This window comes from Salvia splendens, chromosome 1 (genome assembly GCF_004379255.2).
Source record: "Salvia splendens isolate huo1 chromosome 1, SspV2, whole genome shotgun sequence".
In the NCBI taxonomy this organism is placed as follows: Eukaryota; Viridiplantae; Streptophyta; class Magnoliopsida; order Lamiales; family Lamiaceae; genus Salvia; species Salvia splendens.
Genome location: NC_056032.1, coordinates 8,226,921 through 8,242,807, shown reverse-complemented (window position 1 = coordinate 8,242,807; position 15,887 = coordinate 8,226,921). Strand labels below are relative to the sequence as shown.

The window sequence follows — 15,887 nt, the reverse complement described above, 5'->3', positions numbered from 1 at the left end:
TTATACCTTTGGAAAATTCACCTAGTATGTTGGATGTAAGTTCTCCGACTTATTTGGAGACGAATCCACTGGATAGATATTTTATTTTTAATAACTCTATATTTAGGTAAACAAACATTAATTGAATCTAAATAATGCCCTATTGAAATTCATAACTTTTTGTTTAGATTTAATTATATAACTATAACATATTTTTTTATTCACAAATTTATGTAAATAAATTATAAACATAGAAAAAATATATCAGTAATGTCAATAACGTCCAAAACATAGTAAACAATTAGCTCAAAACCAATCTTATTTGAAATTTTGAGTAAAATATACATAGCTCTAGATTTTCACTTTAAACAAATTCAAATCACTTTTTTAAATTTTATGAATACAAAAAATATTAGTAGATATAAACATTCTTTTAAGTTTGAGTTTAGAGTATATAATTGAAAAAAATTATTCCCTCCGTCCCATAATAGATGTCACACTTTACTTTTTAGTTTGTCCCATAAAAGATGTCACATTTCATTTTTTGAAAAAAATTATCTCTCACATTAATATAAATATATTTTTTTCTCTTTCAGTATTATTTAATGTGATATTTACACTAAATTAAATGGTTAAAGATGATTTAACGTAAGGTTACACGTAAATGAGTATAGTGTTAAACTAAAGGAATTCAATAATTTTAATTAATTGGATAAAGTAGAATGTTCTGGAACTTACCAGTTCCACAATAGGTAATTAATTGGTGTTAATTAAATGGGTAATGCTTTCTTGTACTTTTAAAGGAAAGTTTGCTAAAAAAAGACTTAATTGGGTAAGGTGAGCCAATAATAGATTTTTAGGTCACCCATATCCATATCTCAATACCATTGATCTCATACATTCACTATTCATAGATCTCACTGCACTTTTTATCCCATCTCTTAACTAAGAGACATCACATTCATCCCACATCTCTTAAACATCTCATCCATTAACTATTTATTCAATTTCATTTTTTTAATTTTTATTTCCAATAAATTCAATTAATAAAAACACACTTCATTAAATAAAAGAAAATTACAATTTAAAATTCTAAAAAAATAAAAAAAACACATAATTAAAATCTAAAAAAAGACATAATTTAAAATACTAGAAATTAAAAATTGCACACTTAAATGACAAAAAAATCAGTAAAAAAACGGCCGAAAAAATCAGTAAAAAAATTAAAATTAAAATAGCCTAAAATCGACGCTCACTCGCTAAGCCGGAGAGTGGGCGTCACGCCCCCACCGCTGCTGGCCATGTGGCCGACGCGCGTGGCGAGACAACCTGCCAACCACCCCTCCCCCGGGCTACGAGACGTGATGGGGCGAGACGAGACCGCATCGAGACACCGATGCGGGTGCTCTATTGTTTGGGAAAACTTAAATAAGTTAATTCCCATTCCAACCTGGCACCGCGTTGTCCCGTCCCTCTCTGACTCCTCTTTCTCCCTTTCCCAGACATCTTTCAGCTATCATCGCTTCTCTGTCGTCTTCAACCCATTTCGCCCGCTAAAAGGAGTGAAATTTCCGTATATTATTTCTGTCCAATCTGAATCAAGCAAAAAATTCTGAAATATTCGAGAGTTAATTAAGCAATTTCAGCACTGATCCCGATTGATGGATTTTGTTCCATGCGATCACAATGCATCGTCTGCCCAAAATTTTCGCTAATAATAGCTCCGAACGCCGGAGAAGTGACTCGGACTCCGTCTCCGGGGACAGCTCTAGCTCGAGCCGGCGCGCCGCCAGTTCGAAGCCGAGGCTCGAGCGGCGTAACGCTAGGAAGAATATCAAATACGATTACTCGCTCTCGTCCGCCTCAGCTCCTCCGTCGTCATCGTCGTCGTCGTACTACACTGCGTCGGATGAGTCTCTGCGCACGCGGTCCCTCGATTTGTACGGCGGGAGGCAGAGTTTCAGGGTTCAAGGTATCGACGGTGAGATCGAGATTATGTGCAAAAACCTAGGTTTTTCGGCTATTGATGATTTCTCTATATCGCCTGAGGACTATGAGGTGATGAAAGTGAGATCGTCTTCTGCTCCTGTCGGGTTCAGCCTGGCAATCGAGGAGGTTAGCGATGGAGCTGTTGAGGTTGTTGGCTTGTTAAATCGGGGAATTGGAGGTAGTGAAAACTTAATTAGATGTTCAGGTCCTAGTGGTGAAGTAATTAGTAAGAATTCAGAGGGAATTCGTGAATGTAGAAATAGGGGTAATGTAATTGGTATTACAATGGTGGATGATGTGAGGGTAAGTGATGGCATTTCAAATGATGATTTGGGTGGTAGATCGAATGAACTCCGTGGAAGTGGAATTAAGGGCGTGAGGCCGCCATTTCTAGGCCTTCTGGCTCCACCACCATTTATGTCATTACCTGTGGTTGATCAAGAGTGCTCCACTTGGGATATCTTCCGAAATTTTGGCCCAGACAGTGGACAACTGCAAGCCTTGGATGAGCAAGGTGGTCAGGATAGGATTGAGGATGAGGACCATGAGGATCAAAGAAGGAGAATGGCAAGGGAAGAGAACTTTGTTCTCTCAGCATCGTGTTCATTCACCACAAGCTCGAATGATGATGATTGCTCAAGCACTACAACAGACCCTGTATCAAGTGTTTCACCAAATGGGAGATGTAGACGTGCTATTTCAAATTGGCAGAAGGGCGACCTCTTAGGTCGTGGATCATTTGGATCTGTGTATGAGGGAATTGCCGAGTAAGTGCTAATTGCCGTTCCATTTTTCTTTTATAGTTTTCACTGCAAAATTTAGGTATACATCTTGGGCACTGAGCATGAATCCATATGTTCTGTGTATTGCATAGTATATCTTATACTTTTGGGCTGACATTATTTAGAGTGAGTTAGTGGCTTTTTTGAACAGTAGACTTTTAGTAGCAATATTCATGAGGTCATACTATAGGTGGCTTATGCTTTTGCTTGACATGCTTTGCTGCAGTGATGGATTCTTTTTTGCTATTAAGGAAGTATCTTTGCTCGATCAAGGGGGAGAAGGAAGGCAGCGTGTTGCTCAACTTGAACAGGTCTAGTTGCGTTGTAATGATATTGGTCCTGAACAAAGTAGTTCTTGAGTGTAATAATTAAATGGTCTCTATATATGTAGAATCTTTTCTTATAAATCTTTTTGCAATCTTTGTGTTTGTCCAGGAAATTGCACTTCTGAGGAAGTTTGAGCATGAAAATATTGTCCAGTATTATGGCACAGAGAAGGTACTCTTGGCCTTTTGTCGAGTTTCTGTTAGCATGATTATTCAGTATTTAAATCATGATGTATTGTTTGCACTGCTATGGAATCCATATGCCCTTTTACTTTTTTGCTTACTCATATCTTAAGTACACATGCACAGTCACAGACACATGTTGAGCTGCCAAGTGACCTATTATCTTTCTATAACTCATAGACCAAAATACCAAAAGTTTCATTTATATTCACCAATAATATTTTAAGAAGATTGAAATCATCACAAGTTATATCCATTTTTTCTTTATAAATTTTCCATTTACTTGTGAGTTTCTTGTTTCTTCATGTAAATTTCTTTTGGAAACTGTTGTGGATATATATTGATATCCTCTTTCTGACATTGCGAAGAAGTTATTGCATCTCATACTTCTTTGTTTTTCTTCATTTTGTAGGACGACTCACATCTCTATATATTTCTTGAGCTTGTTACCAAAGGCTCTCTTTTGAGCCTTTACCAGAAATATACCCTCCGAGACTCGGTAGTCTCTTCTTATACAAGACAGATTCTTCATGGTTTAAAATATCTGCATGACCAAGGTGTAGTGCACAGGTAATCACTCATCTTTCCTCAGTTTACCTTTCTGTTTTTCCAATTGTATACTTTTTTTCCTATTGAGCTGAATGCTTTGAGAGGTTTGGAACTAATTTTTTAACTCTCTCCTTGTAATTTTATTATCCCTGTATTAAATTTTCTGCTTTACTAATCAATAATTACTCCCCCATGGAGGTTTGGTCCCTACTCTAACGATTTTGAGTTCAATACAACATTGATCCTGTATTAGTAATAAACACTTAAGGTGCTTAAGAAATCATGTAAAGTGTAATACTGTAATGCAATTATTCCTTGAGCTCAATAAAGATGATTCTTTTAGTCCTTATTCCAGTACTCTCATTATGTGTCTTGGTACAGAGACATCAAGTGTGCAAATATACTGGTGGACACTAATGGATTGGTGAAACTTGCAGATTTTGGTCTTGCAAAGGTTGTCTTGTTTTTTTTTCTCTCTCTCTCTTTTTAATTGAGATACTATTTTTTAGCATAGTCTGATAAAATATTTCTCACCATTGTTCCTGACATTTTTGTGATTGAATCATTGTGCAGGCAACTAAGTTGAATGATGTCAAATCTTGCAAGGGCACTGTATTCTGGATGGCTCCTGAGGTTTGACCCATGAACTGATCACTGAATTATTATTTGCCATCCTTGCCTTACTGCTTAATTTAACATATCCATACTTTTCCCTTGTAATATATTCTCCCCTATCAATGAAAAGCAACATAGTAATAAACTTTTCATGTGCTGCAATTTATAGTTTTCAAACTACATGGATGCAGGTTGTTAGGAGCCAGGGCTATGGGCTTGCAGCAGATATATGGAGTCTTGGGTGCACTGTATTAGAGATGCTTACCCGGTGTTTTCCGTACGGGGATATGGAATGTGTAAGTTACATCAGCTCCTTTATTGAAGCTCAAGTAACTTGAGAAGTCTTGTTTTAACTGTGTAATTTTTGTTAGTCTCATAAATAAAGAACATGGATATTTTCTTAAGCTAGAATTGAGTTGTTAAAATACTCTCCTTAAGCAGACTAGTCAACTGATGAATGTAGATATTTCCTTAATCATTAAAGCAACTATCAAACAAATGAAGTTTGTTGGGTAGCTCTCTCATTTTGAACCCTGTTGACTAGACACAGTTTTCTCTGATATCACAGATTTCAGCGATGTTTAGGATAGGAAAGGGCGAGAGACCACCTATTCCTAGTTCTCTTTCCAGAGATGCACGAGATTTCTTACTTAAATGTCTAAAAGCTGACCCAAGTGTGCGGTCAACAGCGGCCGAGCTCTTGAATCACCCCTTTGTGAGGCGACCACTTCAAGTGTCATTGGGATTGGATTGAACCATACATTGCATCTCTTGCAGTTTGAATGTGTGAATTGGAGTTTCTGCAATTCAGTGATTTGCCAAACATTTTTCTCGCAAGAATCCAAGAAAGTACTTCTCTGCATTGTCGACTCATTGTGCTCCATTTGGGTGTTTCTTCCCAAGCAGGTCTGGTGTGCATAGCGGGTGAGTAAACACTATATTTTTCTCCTTTCTCTTTAATAAGGACAGCGCTATTGAGATTTCCAATTTAATAGAGCTGGGGTTGTATGGTCCAAACCCCATAGGCTAGCTAACCCTATCAGTGTACATGGTGTTCCTCATATTACTTGTAGAAAATGGTGTAACAAATTTTTTTGGTTTCTGATGAATTTTATTAGCAGCAGCCTGTAATTTTCATTGAAGCGACAGATGTGAGAAATGATCCTTGCTCTTTTCTCATTTCTTACACAAGACTGCTATTGTTTTCAGCAAAATATGATCCTAGTGTGTGATGCCTTTGAAAACATCCTAAACTATACTCTCTTTGTACACTCAAGGAACACATTTTTTGTTTTGTTTCTAGATGAGATTTTATGCAGTGTTTTAAAGTGTGTTAAAGTTGGAAATATACTAGTTTGAGTGAAAGTGCAGGGAGTAGTTCTTCTGTCGTTGGAAATGTAACATTTTAGAGGTATTATTCCTGTATGGAGGATAAAAAAGATGTTGCTTCTTTAATCAGTAGGTTGAATATTTCCTTTTTATTATGGAGTTTAGTAAGGAAGATCTTTTTTATTGTATAATAAATAGATTTAAGTATTTTTTTTATCAATAAATTCGGTATTCAACTAATCAGGTATATTATGAAATTGTAACTATAAAATTCTATAGTATGTGCACTTATTTCTTTAGTAATATAATATAAGTCGCACGTGGTATTTAATTAATAGAATAAGTCACATCAATACTTCTCCAATCTCCATAAACACACAAATAAATTGACAATTCATCAAACAAAATTTACAAAAAAAAAAAAAACCACTAAAGCCCCGGTATTTACAAAATGAACCCGCGAGAATCACGTAATATTCGATAACACCCATGGCATGATGATGACGATGACGATGGCGTATCGAGTTGAAGAGGTGGTTATCGTTTATGCGAAGGTGAGAGCGACACAAGGGAAGAGAGAGAAAGTTTCAGATAGAGAAATTTCCGCTCTTCTCTCGCAACCCTAAGAATCCAACTAATTTTCTACCATATAAAAACCTCTTCTCCTCAATCTTCTTCCTATAACCGCGCGCGTCTATCTCGATTCCTGTTATTTCTTCATATCTAAGGTAACTCCCGCTCTCAATTTTGTAGAAATTTCATTTTTATATGGTTTAATGAATCCGTACATGTATGATCGCGGATTGAATGTTTCGAATTTGGAGAACACCCGATCCGCTCCTTGTGCTCTTAGTTTTATTTATGCTTATGAATCTACGGTAGTTTGATTATTGCTTAGCAAAACAAAATCGCAGATACAGTTTTGGTGTGCATTTTTAAATTTATTTTGTTCAGGATGTTAGGTTGAGAAATGATATACAGTGAGGCAGTTACTATTTTTTTTAGTCTCTTCTTCTGTTTCTGATGCTTTACAGATGCAGTGGTTTTCATTTTATCAGCAGAAGACTATAGGTGCTAGTTTTGGTGTTGTGTGGTGTGTATTTGATATGTGAAAAATACTTCATGAACAACTGTGTTTTTTTATTGCTTGGCAAGGCATAGATGGTGTTTGCTTTGGTTTGAATGGTACTCATGATGGATAGATAAAAATAATCTAACCTATCTGACATTTAATTTGGTAGGAGTAGTTTATTTTAGATATGAACTTATAATCATCTTATCTTTTAAACACTAAATCCTTATGTTTTATCAATTTATCCTATCACTCAAAATGTAAACTGCTCCTAATTATGTAAAAGCTGTTAGTTTGTGTTACTGTATAGTTTTACCAGCATCGTATAACTAATTACTGATTGCCTCGTTTGAGCCCCTCTTGTTTGTACTTAGTTTTTTTTCTGTTGAGGGCTTAAGTTCATCAGAGATTAGATTGCCAATGGCCAAATCGAAGAAGCTGGAGAGGAGATCAGATTCCCAGCACCATCTAGTAAGCCTGCGTAAGCTATCATCTAGGTGCACGAAGGTCTGTGGAGACACCCACAATGGGAAGAAAGCTTCCGAAAAGAAGGAATGGGAAGATGCAGAATGCTCGGTCTGCTTGGAGTTTCCTCACAACGCTGTTCTCGTGCTCTGTTCCTCGTACGATAAGGGCTGCCGTCCTTACATGTGCGCTACTAGCCAGCACTACTCCAATTGTCTCGAGCAGTACACGAAGGTTGCCCCCAACCACACCTCCAAATCATGGCAACCATCATCAGCAGCAGCTGCCTCTGAACTATCTGGGATATTGTGCCCTCTTTGTCGGGGCCAGGTGAAGGGCTGGACAGTGGTGGAGCCTGCACGTAGACATCTCAACGCAAAGAAGAGGGCCTGTGTGCAGGAGGGCTGCTCGTTCGTGGGCCGCTACAAAGAGCTCAGGAAACATGTCAAGTTAGCACACCCTCTGGCCCGCCCCCAGGAGGTGGACCCTTTGCACGCTGAGAAATGGAAAAAGCTCGAGAATGAGAGGAACATAAGCGACGTGATTAGCACGATCAGATCCACCATGCCCGGGGCGATTGTCATTGGTGATTACGTGATAGAAAGGGACCGTCACGGCTACAGGGATTATGACGATGAGGATAATTTGGACAATGACGATGATGGTTTGGATGAGTTGACGTTCAGTGCCGGCGAGCGCTGGGATAGCGGAGCTCGAGCTGCGGCTCCGGACAGGCGCCATCGTCCGGGGCAACGGGCGAGATTATTGGCACAGCGTTTGACCGGGAGGCTCAGAGGGCAAGGCCGGTAATGTGGTTGGTTTTCTGTTGCAAGGAAAGTAGGTACGTCAAAAAAACTAGATTTGTTTTCGCTTTTGATTGAAAAATCAAGAGTATGTAGTGTAGTAACTTGTTATTTGTTGGTTTCTGTTAGTATTGTACAGCGCTGTGCTGATCGTAGTTCCTTTTCACTCAACATAATCCCAAACTATGAAAAAGAAAGAAAGAAAAGCATGTAACAGCTCATTGATTATATAATCTACTAGTACATGATTTTCTTTCTTGATATTTCACTATTTTCTTTCATATTTCAAGTTTTAAGCTTTATATCCCTTTTTGTGTCTAAGCTCAAAAGTGACAAATCATGTCTCTTAATCGTTATTTGGGCCTGTGAAAATGGGCTTGGGAAACGATTTGGGCCTCTAAAATGGGCTTGATATACATCTAATTCTAATGGACTTCAATTTTGAGCCTGTTTATTATGTTTGGAATAAAGATTAAAGAGGTTATTGCATACAATCGAGCTACTTTTATTCATTATAAGTATGATTTATAAGATTTATAACTAAAAACACTAACATTAAGATTTGTATGATTAATATCACTGGTCTACTTTTAGTCAAATCAAGGCAAGGCGGCTTATATGATGTTGAGAAGTATATGTGATTAAAAGTACAAATGGTCAACATGTATTTCACAAACCAAAAATTTGAGTAATTCTTTTGATGGTATGTACACTAATTACTAGTACTAATTAGTAGTAGTATAAAATTTGCGATCTGATTCATTTCATGGTAACATGTCTAACATTGATTTGTCATTGTCGGTTGAGATGAGTTCAAATATATTTGCAACATTGTTATTTGCATTGTTAACGAGTGTGGATGTAACTACAATAACTTTATATGGAATTAATCCTTTGACAAATCCATATGTAAATGTTTGGTGAATGAGATTGAACGAGAAACTATTCCAAGGTCAAGCTATTCATATAAATCAAGATCTGGTCTATGTTGTAAAGTCAAAATCGTAAAAGAAATACTAATCCTTTACGAATACTATTATTAATATATCGATGATTAATTTGCAAACTACATGTAGTATTACTTTTCATTTTTTTCTTATTTGTTTTTCAACTAATTTACGACATTATACTGTGATACAAAAACTCGAATTCAAACAGCATAACTCCCCCCCCCCCCCCCTCAGGAAATTTCGTTTCTCTATGGCAATTATTTAAATCAAGATTTGTCACAAAAAATAGAAGAAATTTCTCCACCATTCTTTTTGCATATTATTGGAGGATTTTTTTGTCTCTCTCTACCCTAGTTGGTGGGAGCTTAATAATGCTACTAGTTCATTAAATATTTTTAATATAAAAAAAACTGAACAAGCAAGTAATAGGACAGCCCTACTAGCTATTTAATTTAAAAATAACTATGAGAATCTTCCTTTTCTTTTTCTGTTTTTATTAAGAATCTTGACAATTTGATACCTACTGAACATGCAAGAATCATGACATCATTGATGAATATTCTGAATTTATTCTTGTTGTATGGAAAACATGAAAGCTAGATTCATTGATCAATCCTAGAAGATCAATGTCGTATAATCTTTGTTGGTTTGAACTTTGATGAGGTGGGAAAAAGGGTTTTTCCATGTGAATCGATTCGTAGGTTTTCCATCCCAAACCAAAACCATACACTTCATTGGTGGAATAGAATCCCCTTTGAATCTTTGATACATGGAATATTGACATTTTTCATCATTAGTTCCACCCCATTTTTGCTTTATCGACATCATTTTCTTGCGCTTTCTTATGAAAATAAATTACTTGGATCATCTATTTTCATCTCTCTCTTTTCATAAAGAGAACTATTAAATAAATGAAATATTTCCAAGGAGCCAAAGATTCTCACACAATAAGAAGACAAAGGAAAAGTGAAGTCCAATTCACATAGATAAGATTAGTGAAATACTGAAATTCCTAATCCTCGATCTTGACTTTTGGAAGATGCACAATTTGGTGTGAATTCAATGGATGTAGATTTTTCTTTGTTGCAGTGATTTTGGCAGTGAGATAATTACATGAATATTATACTACATGAATTGGGTCTAAAACTTATGTGGAGTGCGAAAATACACTATAAATAATTAAGACGCGCACTACAACAAAAAAGTGGCTAAGGACATTTTTAATGCAATTAAAGACGCTAACATATGTTTTCAAATATACTATCAATGCTTTAAAAAATGTCTTTATTGTTGGTGTCCCAACTAAAATTAAAGGACGCAAATAGAAGCGTCCTAGAAAAATAAAAGATTAAGCTAATTTATCCTTAATTTAAAAAACTTTCTTTTACGTCAAAAATTATTATTATTTAAAAAAATTTAACTCAAGCAATTGCATCTTTGTTTTTATATCCTTAATATATAATTATAATATATTATCCCTTTTCCTTCATTAATAAATTATTGCCCATTTTACTAAGAATAAGAGTACTGATACAAAAAAAACATGGAAATAAAGTAACACTTCTAAAATATTCCGAGAGGCACAATTCACACACATCCAGCATGCTATTGCTTCATGTCAATTAGTTAAAATGAATTTACAATCAACTGATTGAGGAAGTATCGTATCGTATCGTATTGTCTTGATAACCAGCATTCTGCAAAGCTATCTCTTTTTCGTTATATCCCAAAAAAAGATGATCAATGAGCATAAGCGAGTGTGTAAGCCACAAACTATACTTTGCCACACAATATATATAGTGGGCTGTTGGTTGGAGAGAGATATATTATCTAAAATCAATAGAAAATATCTTTGATACATTCTTATACATTTATTTCAACCATAAATCGTTCACACATAGGCATATAAGTGGGAAATGAAAAAAATGTGTCTGCATCACAAATTGTGAGGAGAGAGAACTCTGAATATATAGTTTCGAATTTTCAATCATATTTACACAAACTATATGGCTGTTAAGTCTCTCTCTCACTGGTCATTTCAATGGATGCCATTCATTTTCACAACCAGACAAATATTTTTGTCCTTGTCTAAGATTGGGGGGAAGGACACACTTTGTTTTATATGAATCCAACTACGAGTATTTATTACCACTTAAAAAAAACTGAAATATGTATACCCTTTGTGGAGTATTTTATATGAATATACGCACGCCAACATACATTTCTTTTGAATATATTTTTGTTGTTGTTGTTGTAGTTCTAGTCAAACTCAAACCAATTGTAAAAGATAGATAGAGAGAGAGAGAGAGAGAGGAGAGAGAAACCAAGGTGACTCCATGAATCACGAAGAGGCCAATGTCTCTTCCCGGTTCAGAAATTCTGCCCCTTTCTATTTTTGTGTTACTCATTATTTTGTTGCCTATTGGGATTCCCATCCGCCAACCCTAATTTTCCCTTTTTATTCTACCCAATTCTAAATTCATCTCCCCTTTATTATTAATTGGCTCACACCAATCAAACCCCACCATTTTAGATCATTAATCACATTTTTATTTCGCATAATCAATGATTAGGGCCATTTAAATACTCTAATACTGGCTGCTAGTAATCACAACTACAACTATCAAGTGATAAGATTTATTTCTTAATTGAGCATAATTTGAGTAGATTGAAATTTGATATTATTTTTGCGTTTTAGGATCGTATGTTGATGAAATAAATTTGGAAAAACAAATGTGACATTATTCTTTTCCGTGTCTAACAAAACTTAGTAGGTATATATAATAGTAGTAGTACTATTGGATCCCTTTTTACACGGTTAAACGTGGAATATTATTAACTCAATTTGGATTTGTCTTTCTCTTCTTGGTTTGAAATCTTTCGTGGTTGTAAATTGGTTATTATTATGTACTTCATCTTCAAACAAAAAATTCGTCAGATGAGATTTCGATGTCGTGAAGTTATTGTGGTTTTTTTAATTTATATATTATGATTGCGCATAATAGTTATAGTGTGATTAAATGAAATAATTAAATTCATTAGTAGAAAATAGAAGAGTTTTTGTGACACATGACTTATGAGTTATCACACTTCTATGGTTCTCCCCATTTTTCATTTAGAATATGGATAATTTTAGTAGAATATACCATTTGTGTAGATTGTAGTATCCACATATATAGATATTTATATATGTATTGCATCATGTCGATTTCAAATGATCGAAAATGTAAAGTATGTTTTAGTTGCAAAAATAGGAATATTCGTGTGTTTGTGTTATAGTAACTTGAAAAACGCATGCAAAATCCAAATGTTCCAAAGCTATTTAATTATTCCTGTAAAAATATACTACTATCATTTAATTTAGTTTTAAAGTATATAATCATTTTTTTTGGAAATAATTAATTGAAATTAAAAAAAAGAAGCATTACTCCATCCATGGCGGGACCTTTTTTTGTCTCACGGTTTTGTGATTTTCCTCCTAAATGAAGTGGAGTAATAAATATTTTGCTACATCGCTCTCTCATGTCAAATTACATTTAATTTACTTAGTTCTGCTTACGACAAATTATTTATATACGTAAATTAGTACAGTATGATTATTTATACGTGCTTGAAATTTACAAACGAAATCCAAAACATAAAACTGAGAGAGTCAAGTCAGCAAATGCATTTTCTCTTTTGATTCAACAACAAAACATGCTTCCCCTTATAAAAAATGAAAACAAGAAAAGTCACCTTTCTATATTAATTCATGATGACTCGATCAATTATGCATTGTGGTGTATTTAAATAATCTTGTACAGTTAAAGTAAGATTTGTGAGACAATGTCACACACTACATTATATGAGATCGATGGCTCAAGATTATAATTTGGAAAACAATTAATATCATTAAGATAATGAATATGTTGTTAAGTATGGACTAGTTCGTGTCTTGACGTTAATGTTTATGAAATTTACCATGTAATAACAAAGTTTTACACGAATATAGGCATAGTTATTCATTGTGTGATTCTCTTTTCCCCAGTAAAAATCCAGCAATTTCTAAAAAATACTCACTCCGTCCCATAAAATAAATGCACTTTCTATTTTCGTTCGTCCCACAAAAATACGTACATTCCATTTTTAGAAAGTTATATCAATTTAATAATATAAGTCTCCCTATCCACTAACACTACTTTAATACCATTTTCATCATATCTCTTACATTACCATACTTGATGCACTATTTATTAGTGCTAAAAATACCTGCAAGCATACAGGGTAGATCTAGTATAGCTAAATGTCAGTACCGAATATCGAACACAGGGAATAAGATTGCAACTGACTACCTTATACTAAGCATCATATACTATCTAGAGACACGTATTTTTGGGTTGATTAATTAAACTAGACTGAAAGAAATAAACAAAAAAATGGAAAACATAAAAAGAAATAATACAAAGCAGGCTTAAGAATGTAGAATTTTAGGATCCAAAAACACAATCGACTTCCTTGAATTACGGTCTCCAGAGCTATTAAGTCGATCACAATTATAGATTAAACCCCCTCCCGATGTGAGAAACCTGTAGATTAGGTGATAGGATTGAAGTCCCCTTCTAACCCTTAAACCCCTAACTCTTAAAAACATATAAGATCAAAGACGTCACTCAAAACCTCAACTCTCCCGAGTTCTATTGAATTAAGGTGTGAATTATCCCTTTTTCCAAGTCAATTATTTCGTCTCCCGAGTACTCTAATCAACTCTAACATGTATTCAAGAGATAGCTAATCAATTGAACATAGAAAGCACCAGAAAAATCAAATAACTACAAGAGCTAACAAGGAAAATCAATCGAATATCTATACCAAAAATTCTACAAAAGATGTTCTACTCATAGACAAGTAAAAACTACAATTAAAGTACGAGACATGAAAGAAATTGATAAAACCCAAGGTTGAATCTTCAATCTTCAGTGTTCTCTTACCTGGATCTGCAGAGCTCCGCTCCAATGGAAGATGGATGAATTATGTGTGTATTATGGAATGGAAAGAGGTGTAGAGATGGAGAAGGATTGGAGGCTCTGAGATGAAGATTATGAATTAGGTTTAGAGGTATTTATAGGCTGGAAAAGGTTTATTTTTGATAAATTTCGTGCCCTATCAGAAATAGGAGAGATTTGGCTTCACAATGTAATAATTTCTTTTCTTCCGTGAATTTCCGCCTAAATTCCCGCCAGCTTTGACTGCACTGCGCAACGTTCGTAGAATTGTCATAACTTTCTTCACAAAACTCCGATTTAGATGTTTAAGGTATCCACGCGAAGGTCTTTCGAAGACGAAGAGACTGGTATCTAGTAGGCACTGATTGGACTTCAAAATCGCTTCCAGAATGGGCTCGAACAGAGGCTGCTGCACTTTGGTCTTTTTTCACCTTTTCTATCTTTTTCTATCATTTATCAACAAACACGTCAAAAATACCAAATATATAACATATGCAATTTAAGAACATAATTTGCATGATTGACATTTAAAACAAGTCAAATCTAGTCCTTAAAAACATGCAAAATCTGTAATTGTCATTCGTCCCACAAAAATACGCACATTCCATTTTTAGAAAGTTATATCAATTTAATAATATAAATCTCCCTATCCACTAACACTACTTTAATACCATTCTCATCATATCTCTTACATTACCATACCATTCTCCTTATCTCTCTTACTTTACCAATTTTATCTTAATCTCCGTGCCATATTCATTGTCCATATTTTTATGGGATAGAGGGAGTAGATAATAGGAGTACAGTCTAATATTTGTATAAATAAAAAAAAAACACAATTTGCTACATTATTAATTGTGGCAATAAAAGAAAGGAAAAGTATTAGTCTTATCAAGATTAGTGATGTTTATGATTCGAGACTTTTGCTCAATTTTTTGGTGGTTTTCAATTTTCAGTTTCATATTATTGCTACTTATATTATCATAATATTAAGTTTAATAAAAATATTTGCAATAAAAACAAAACGAAGTTAATGATCACTACCCTACTCATTGATATAGATCCGTACACTATTATCCATAAACAAGTGTATATTTTGAAAAAAAACTCCAAATACCAAAAATTATGGTTACTGCATGCAACAGTACTATTATTCGCGACAAATTCGTTGATGCAAACATTTAAAAATATAATTAAATACTATTAGCATCCTCATCCATGCTCTTTGATAAATACTATTAGCATCATCATCCATGCTCTTGCTAAAGAGCATGGATGTGGGCCCGGATCTACTTTTATTAATTTTTTACTCAAACACCCACATCCACGTTTTTCTGCAAGAACATGCTCGAGGGTCCCACTATTCCATTATTTAATTTAAATACTTCAATTACTAAAAACATTTCTACAATATAAAAATACATTAAAAATACTCGAACTACTATTACAAATTTAAAAAATATAAATATTACATAATTAAATCCTAAAAAATAAAAATTACAAACTTAAAATTCTAAAAAATAAAATTGCAAAGTTAAAAACCTAAAAAATAAAAATTACATAATTAAAATCCTAAAAAATAAAAATTACATAATTAAAATCCTACAAATTAAAAATTACACAATTAAAGGCTAAAAAATACCCCGTGGAAGACTAGTTCTCCGGCCCTATCCCCAATGTTTGTCGAAGACCTCGAATCATTGCCCGATGCACTTCAAGTTGCTCGGGAGACATGTGAGACGTCTCGGCCATATTGAGTTGAGCCAAGAGGGTCCACCCCGGGGGCATCTTGGTCGTCCACCGTGTAAGGCCGATAGCCACTCGAAATTTGAGAACCTTGGGTTTGAGAATTGCGTTTCCGGA

The 15,887-nt window shown here is 34.6% G+C and overlaps 2 protein-coding genes across 3 annotated transcripts; both read left to right on the top strand.

Moving 5' to 3' along the window:
- The first annotated feature begins 1,450 nt into the window (after positions 1–1,450).
- Positions 1,451–5,667, top strand: LOC121811389 (mitogen-activated protein kinase kinase kinase 1-like). Its single transcript, XM_042212242.1, has 8 exons — positions 1,451–2,735; positions 2,977–3,061; positions 3,186–3,248; positions 3,672–3,829; positions 4,190–4,262; positions 4,382–4,441; positions 4,615–4,719; positions 4,992–5,667. The coding sequence occupies exons 1-8, from the start codon at positions 1,666–1,668 to the stop codon at positions 5,175–5,177; spliced, it is 1,800 nt and encodes a 599-aa protein (XP_042068176.1). The 5' UTR covers positions 1,451–1,665; the 3' UTR covers positions 5,178–5,667.
- A 492-nt stretch (positions 5,668–6,159) lies between these two features.
- LOC121811398 lies at positions 6,160–8,355 on the top strand. Of its 2 annotated transcripts, none has more exons than XM_042212260.1 (2): positions 6,160–6,480; positions 7,223–8,355. In XM_042212260.1, exon 2 carries the CDS (start codon positions 7,245–7,247, stop codon positions 8,097–8,099), a length of 855 nt encoding a protein of 284 aa, XP_042068194.1. In that variant the 5' UTR covers positions 6,160–6,480; positions 7,223–7,244; the 3' UTR covers positions 8,100–8,355. The 2 variants fall into 2 exon arrangements, with proteins under 2 accessions (XP_042068194.1, XP_042068187.1); XM_042212253.1 differs by having other exon boundaries at positions 6,161–6,480; positions 7,199–8,355.
- Positions 8,356–15,887: the final 7,532 nt, after the last annotated feature.

Excerpts from the sequence above, each read along its gene's own strand:
- LOC121811398 (XM_042212260.1), top strand. The coding sequence starts at position 7,245 with ATGGCCAAATCGAAGAAGCTGGAGAGGAGATCAGATTCCCAGCACCAT.
- LOC121811389 (XM_042212242.1), top strand. The coding sequence starts at position 1,666 with ATGCATCGTCTGCCCAAAATTTTCGCTAATAATAGCTCCGAACGCCGG. Across the intron at positions 3,062-3,185 it reads GTGTTGCTCAACTTGAACAG|GAAATTGCACTTCTGAGGAA; the intron begins GTCTAGTTGCGT and ends GTGTTTGTCCAG. Across the intron at positions 3,249-3,671 it reads AGTATTATGGCACAGAGAAG|GACGACTCACATCTCTATAT; the intron begins GTACTCTTGGCC and ends TTCATTTTGTAG.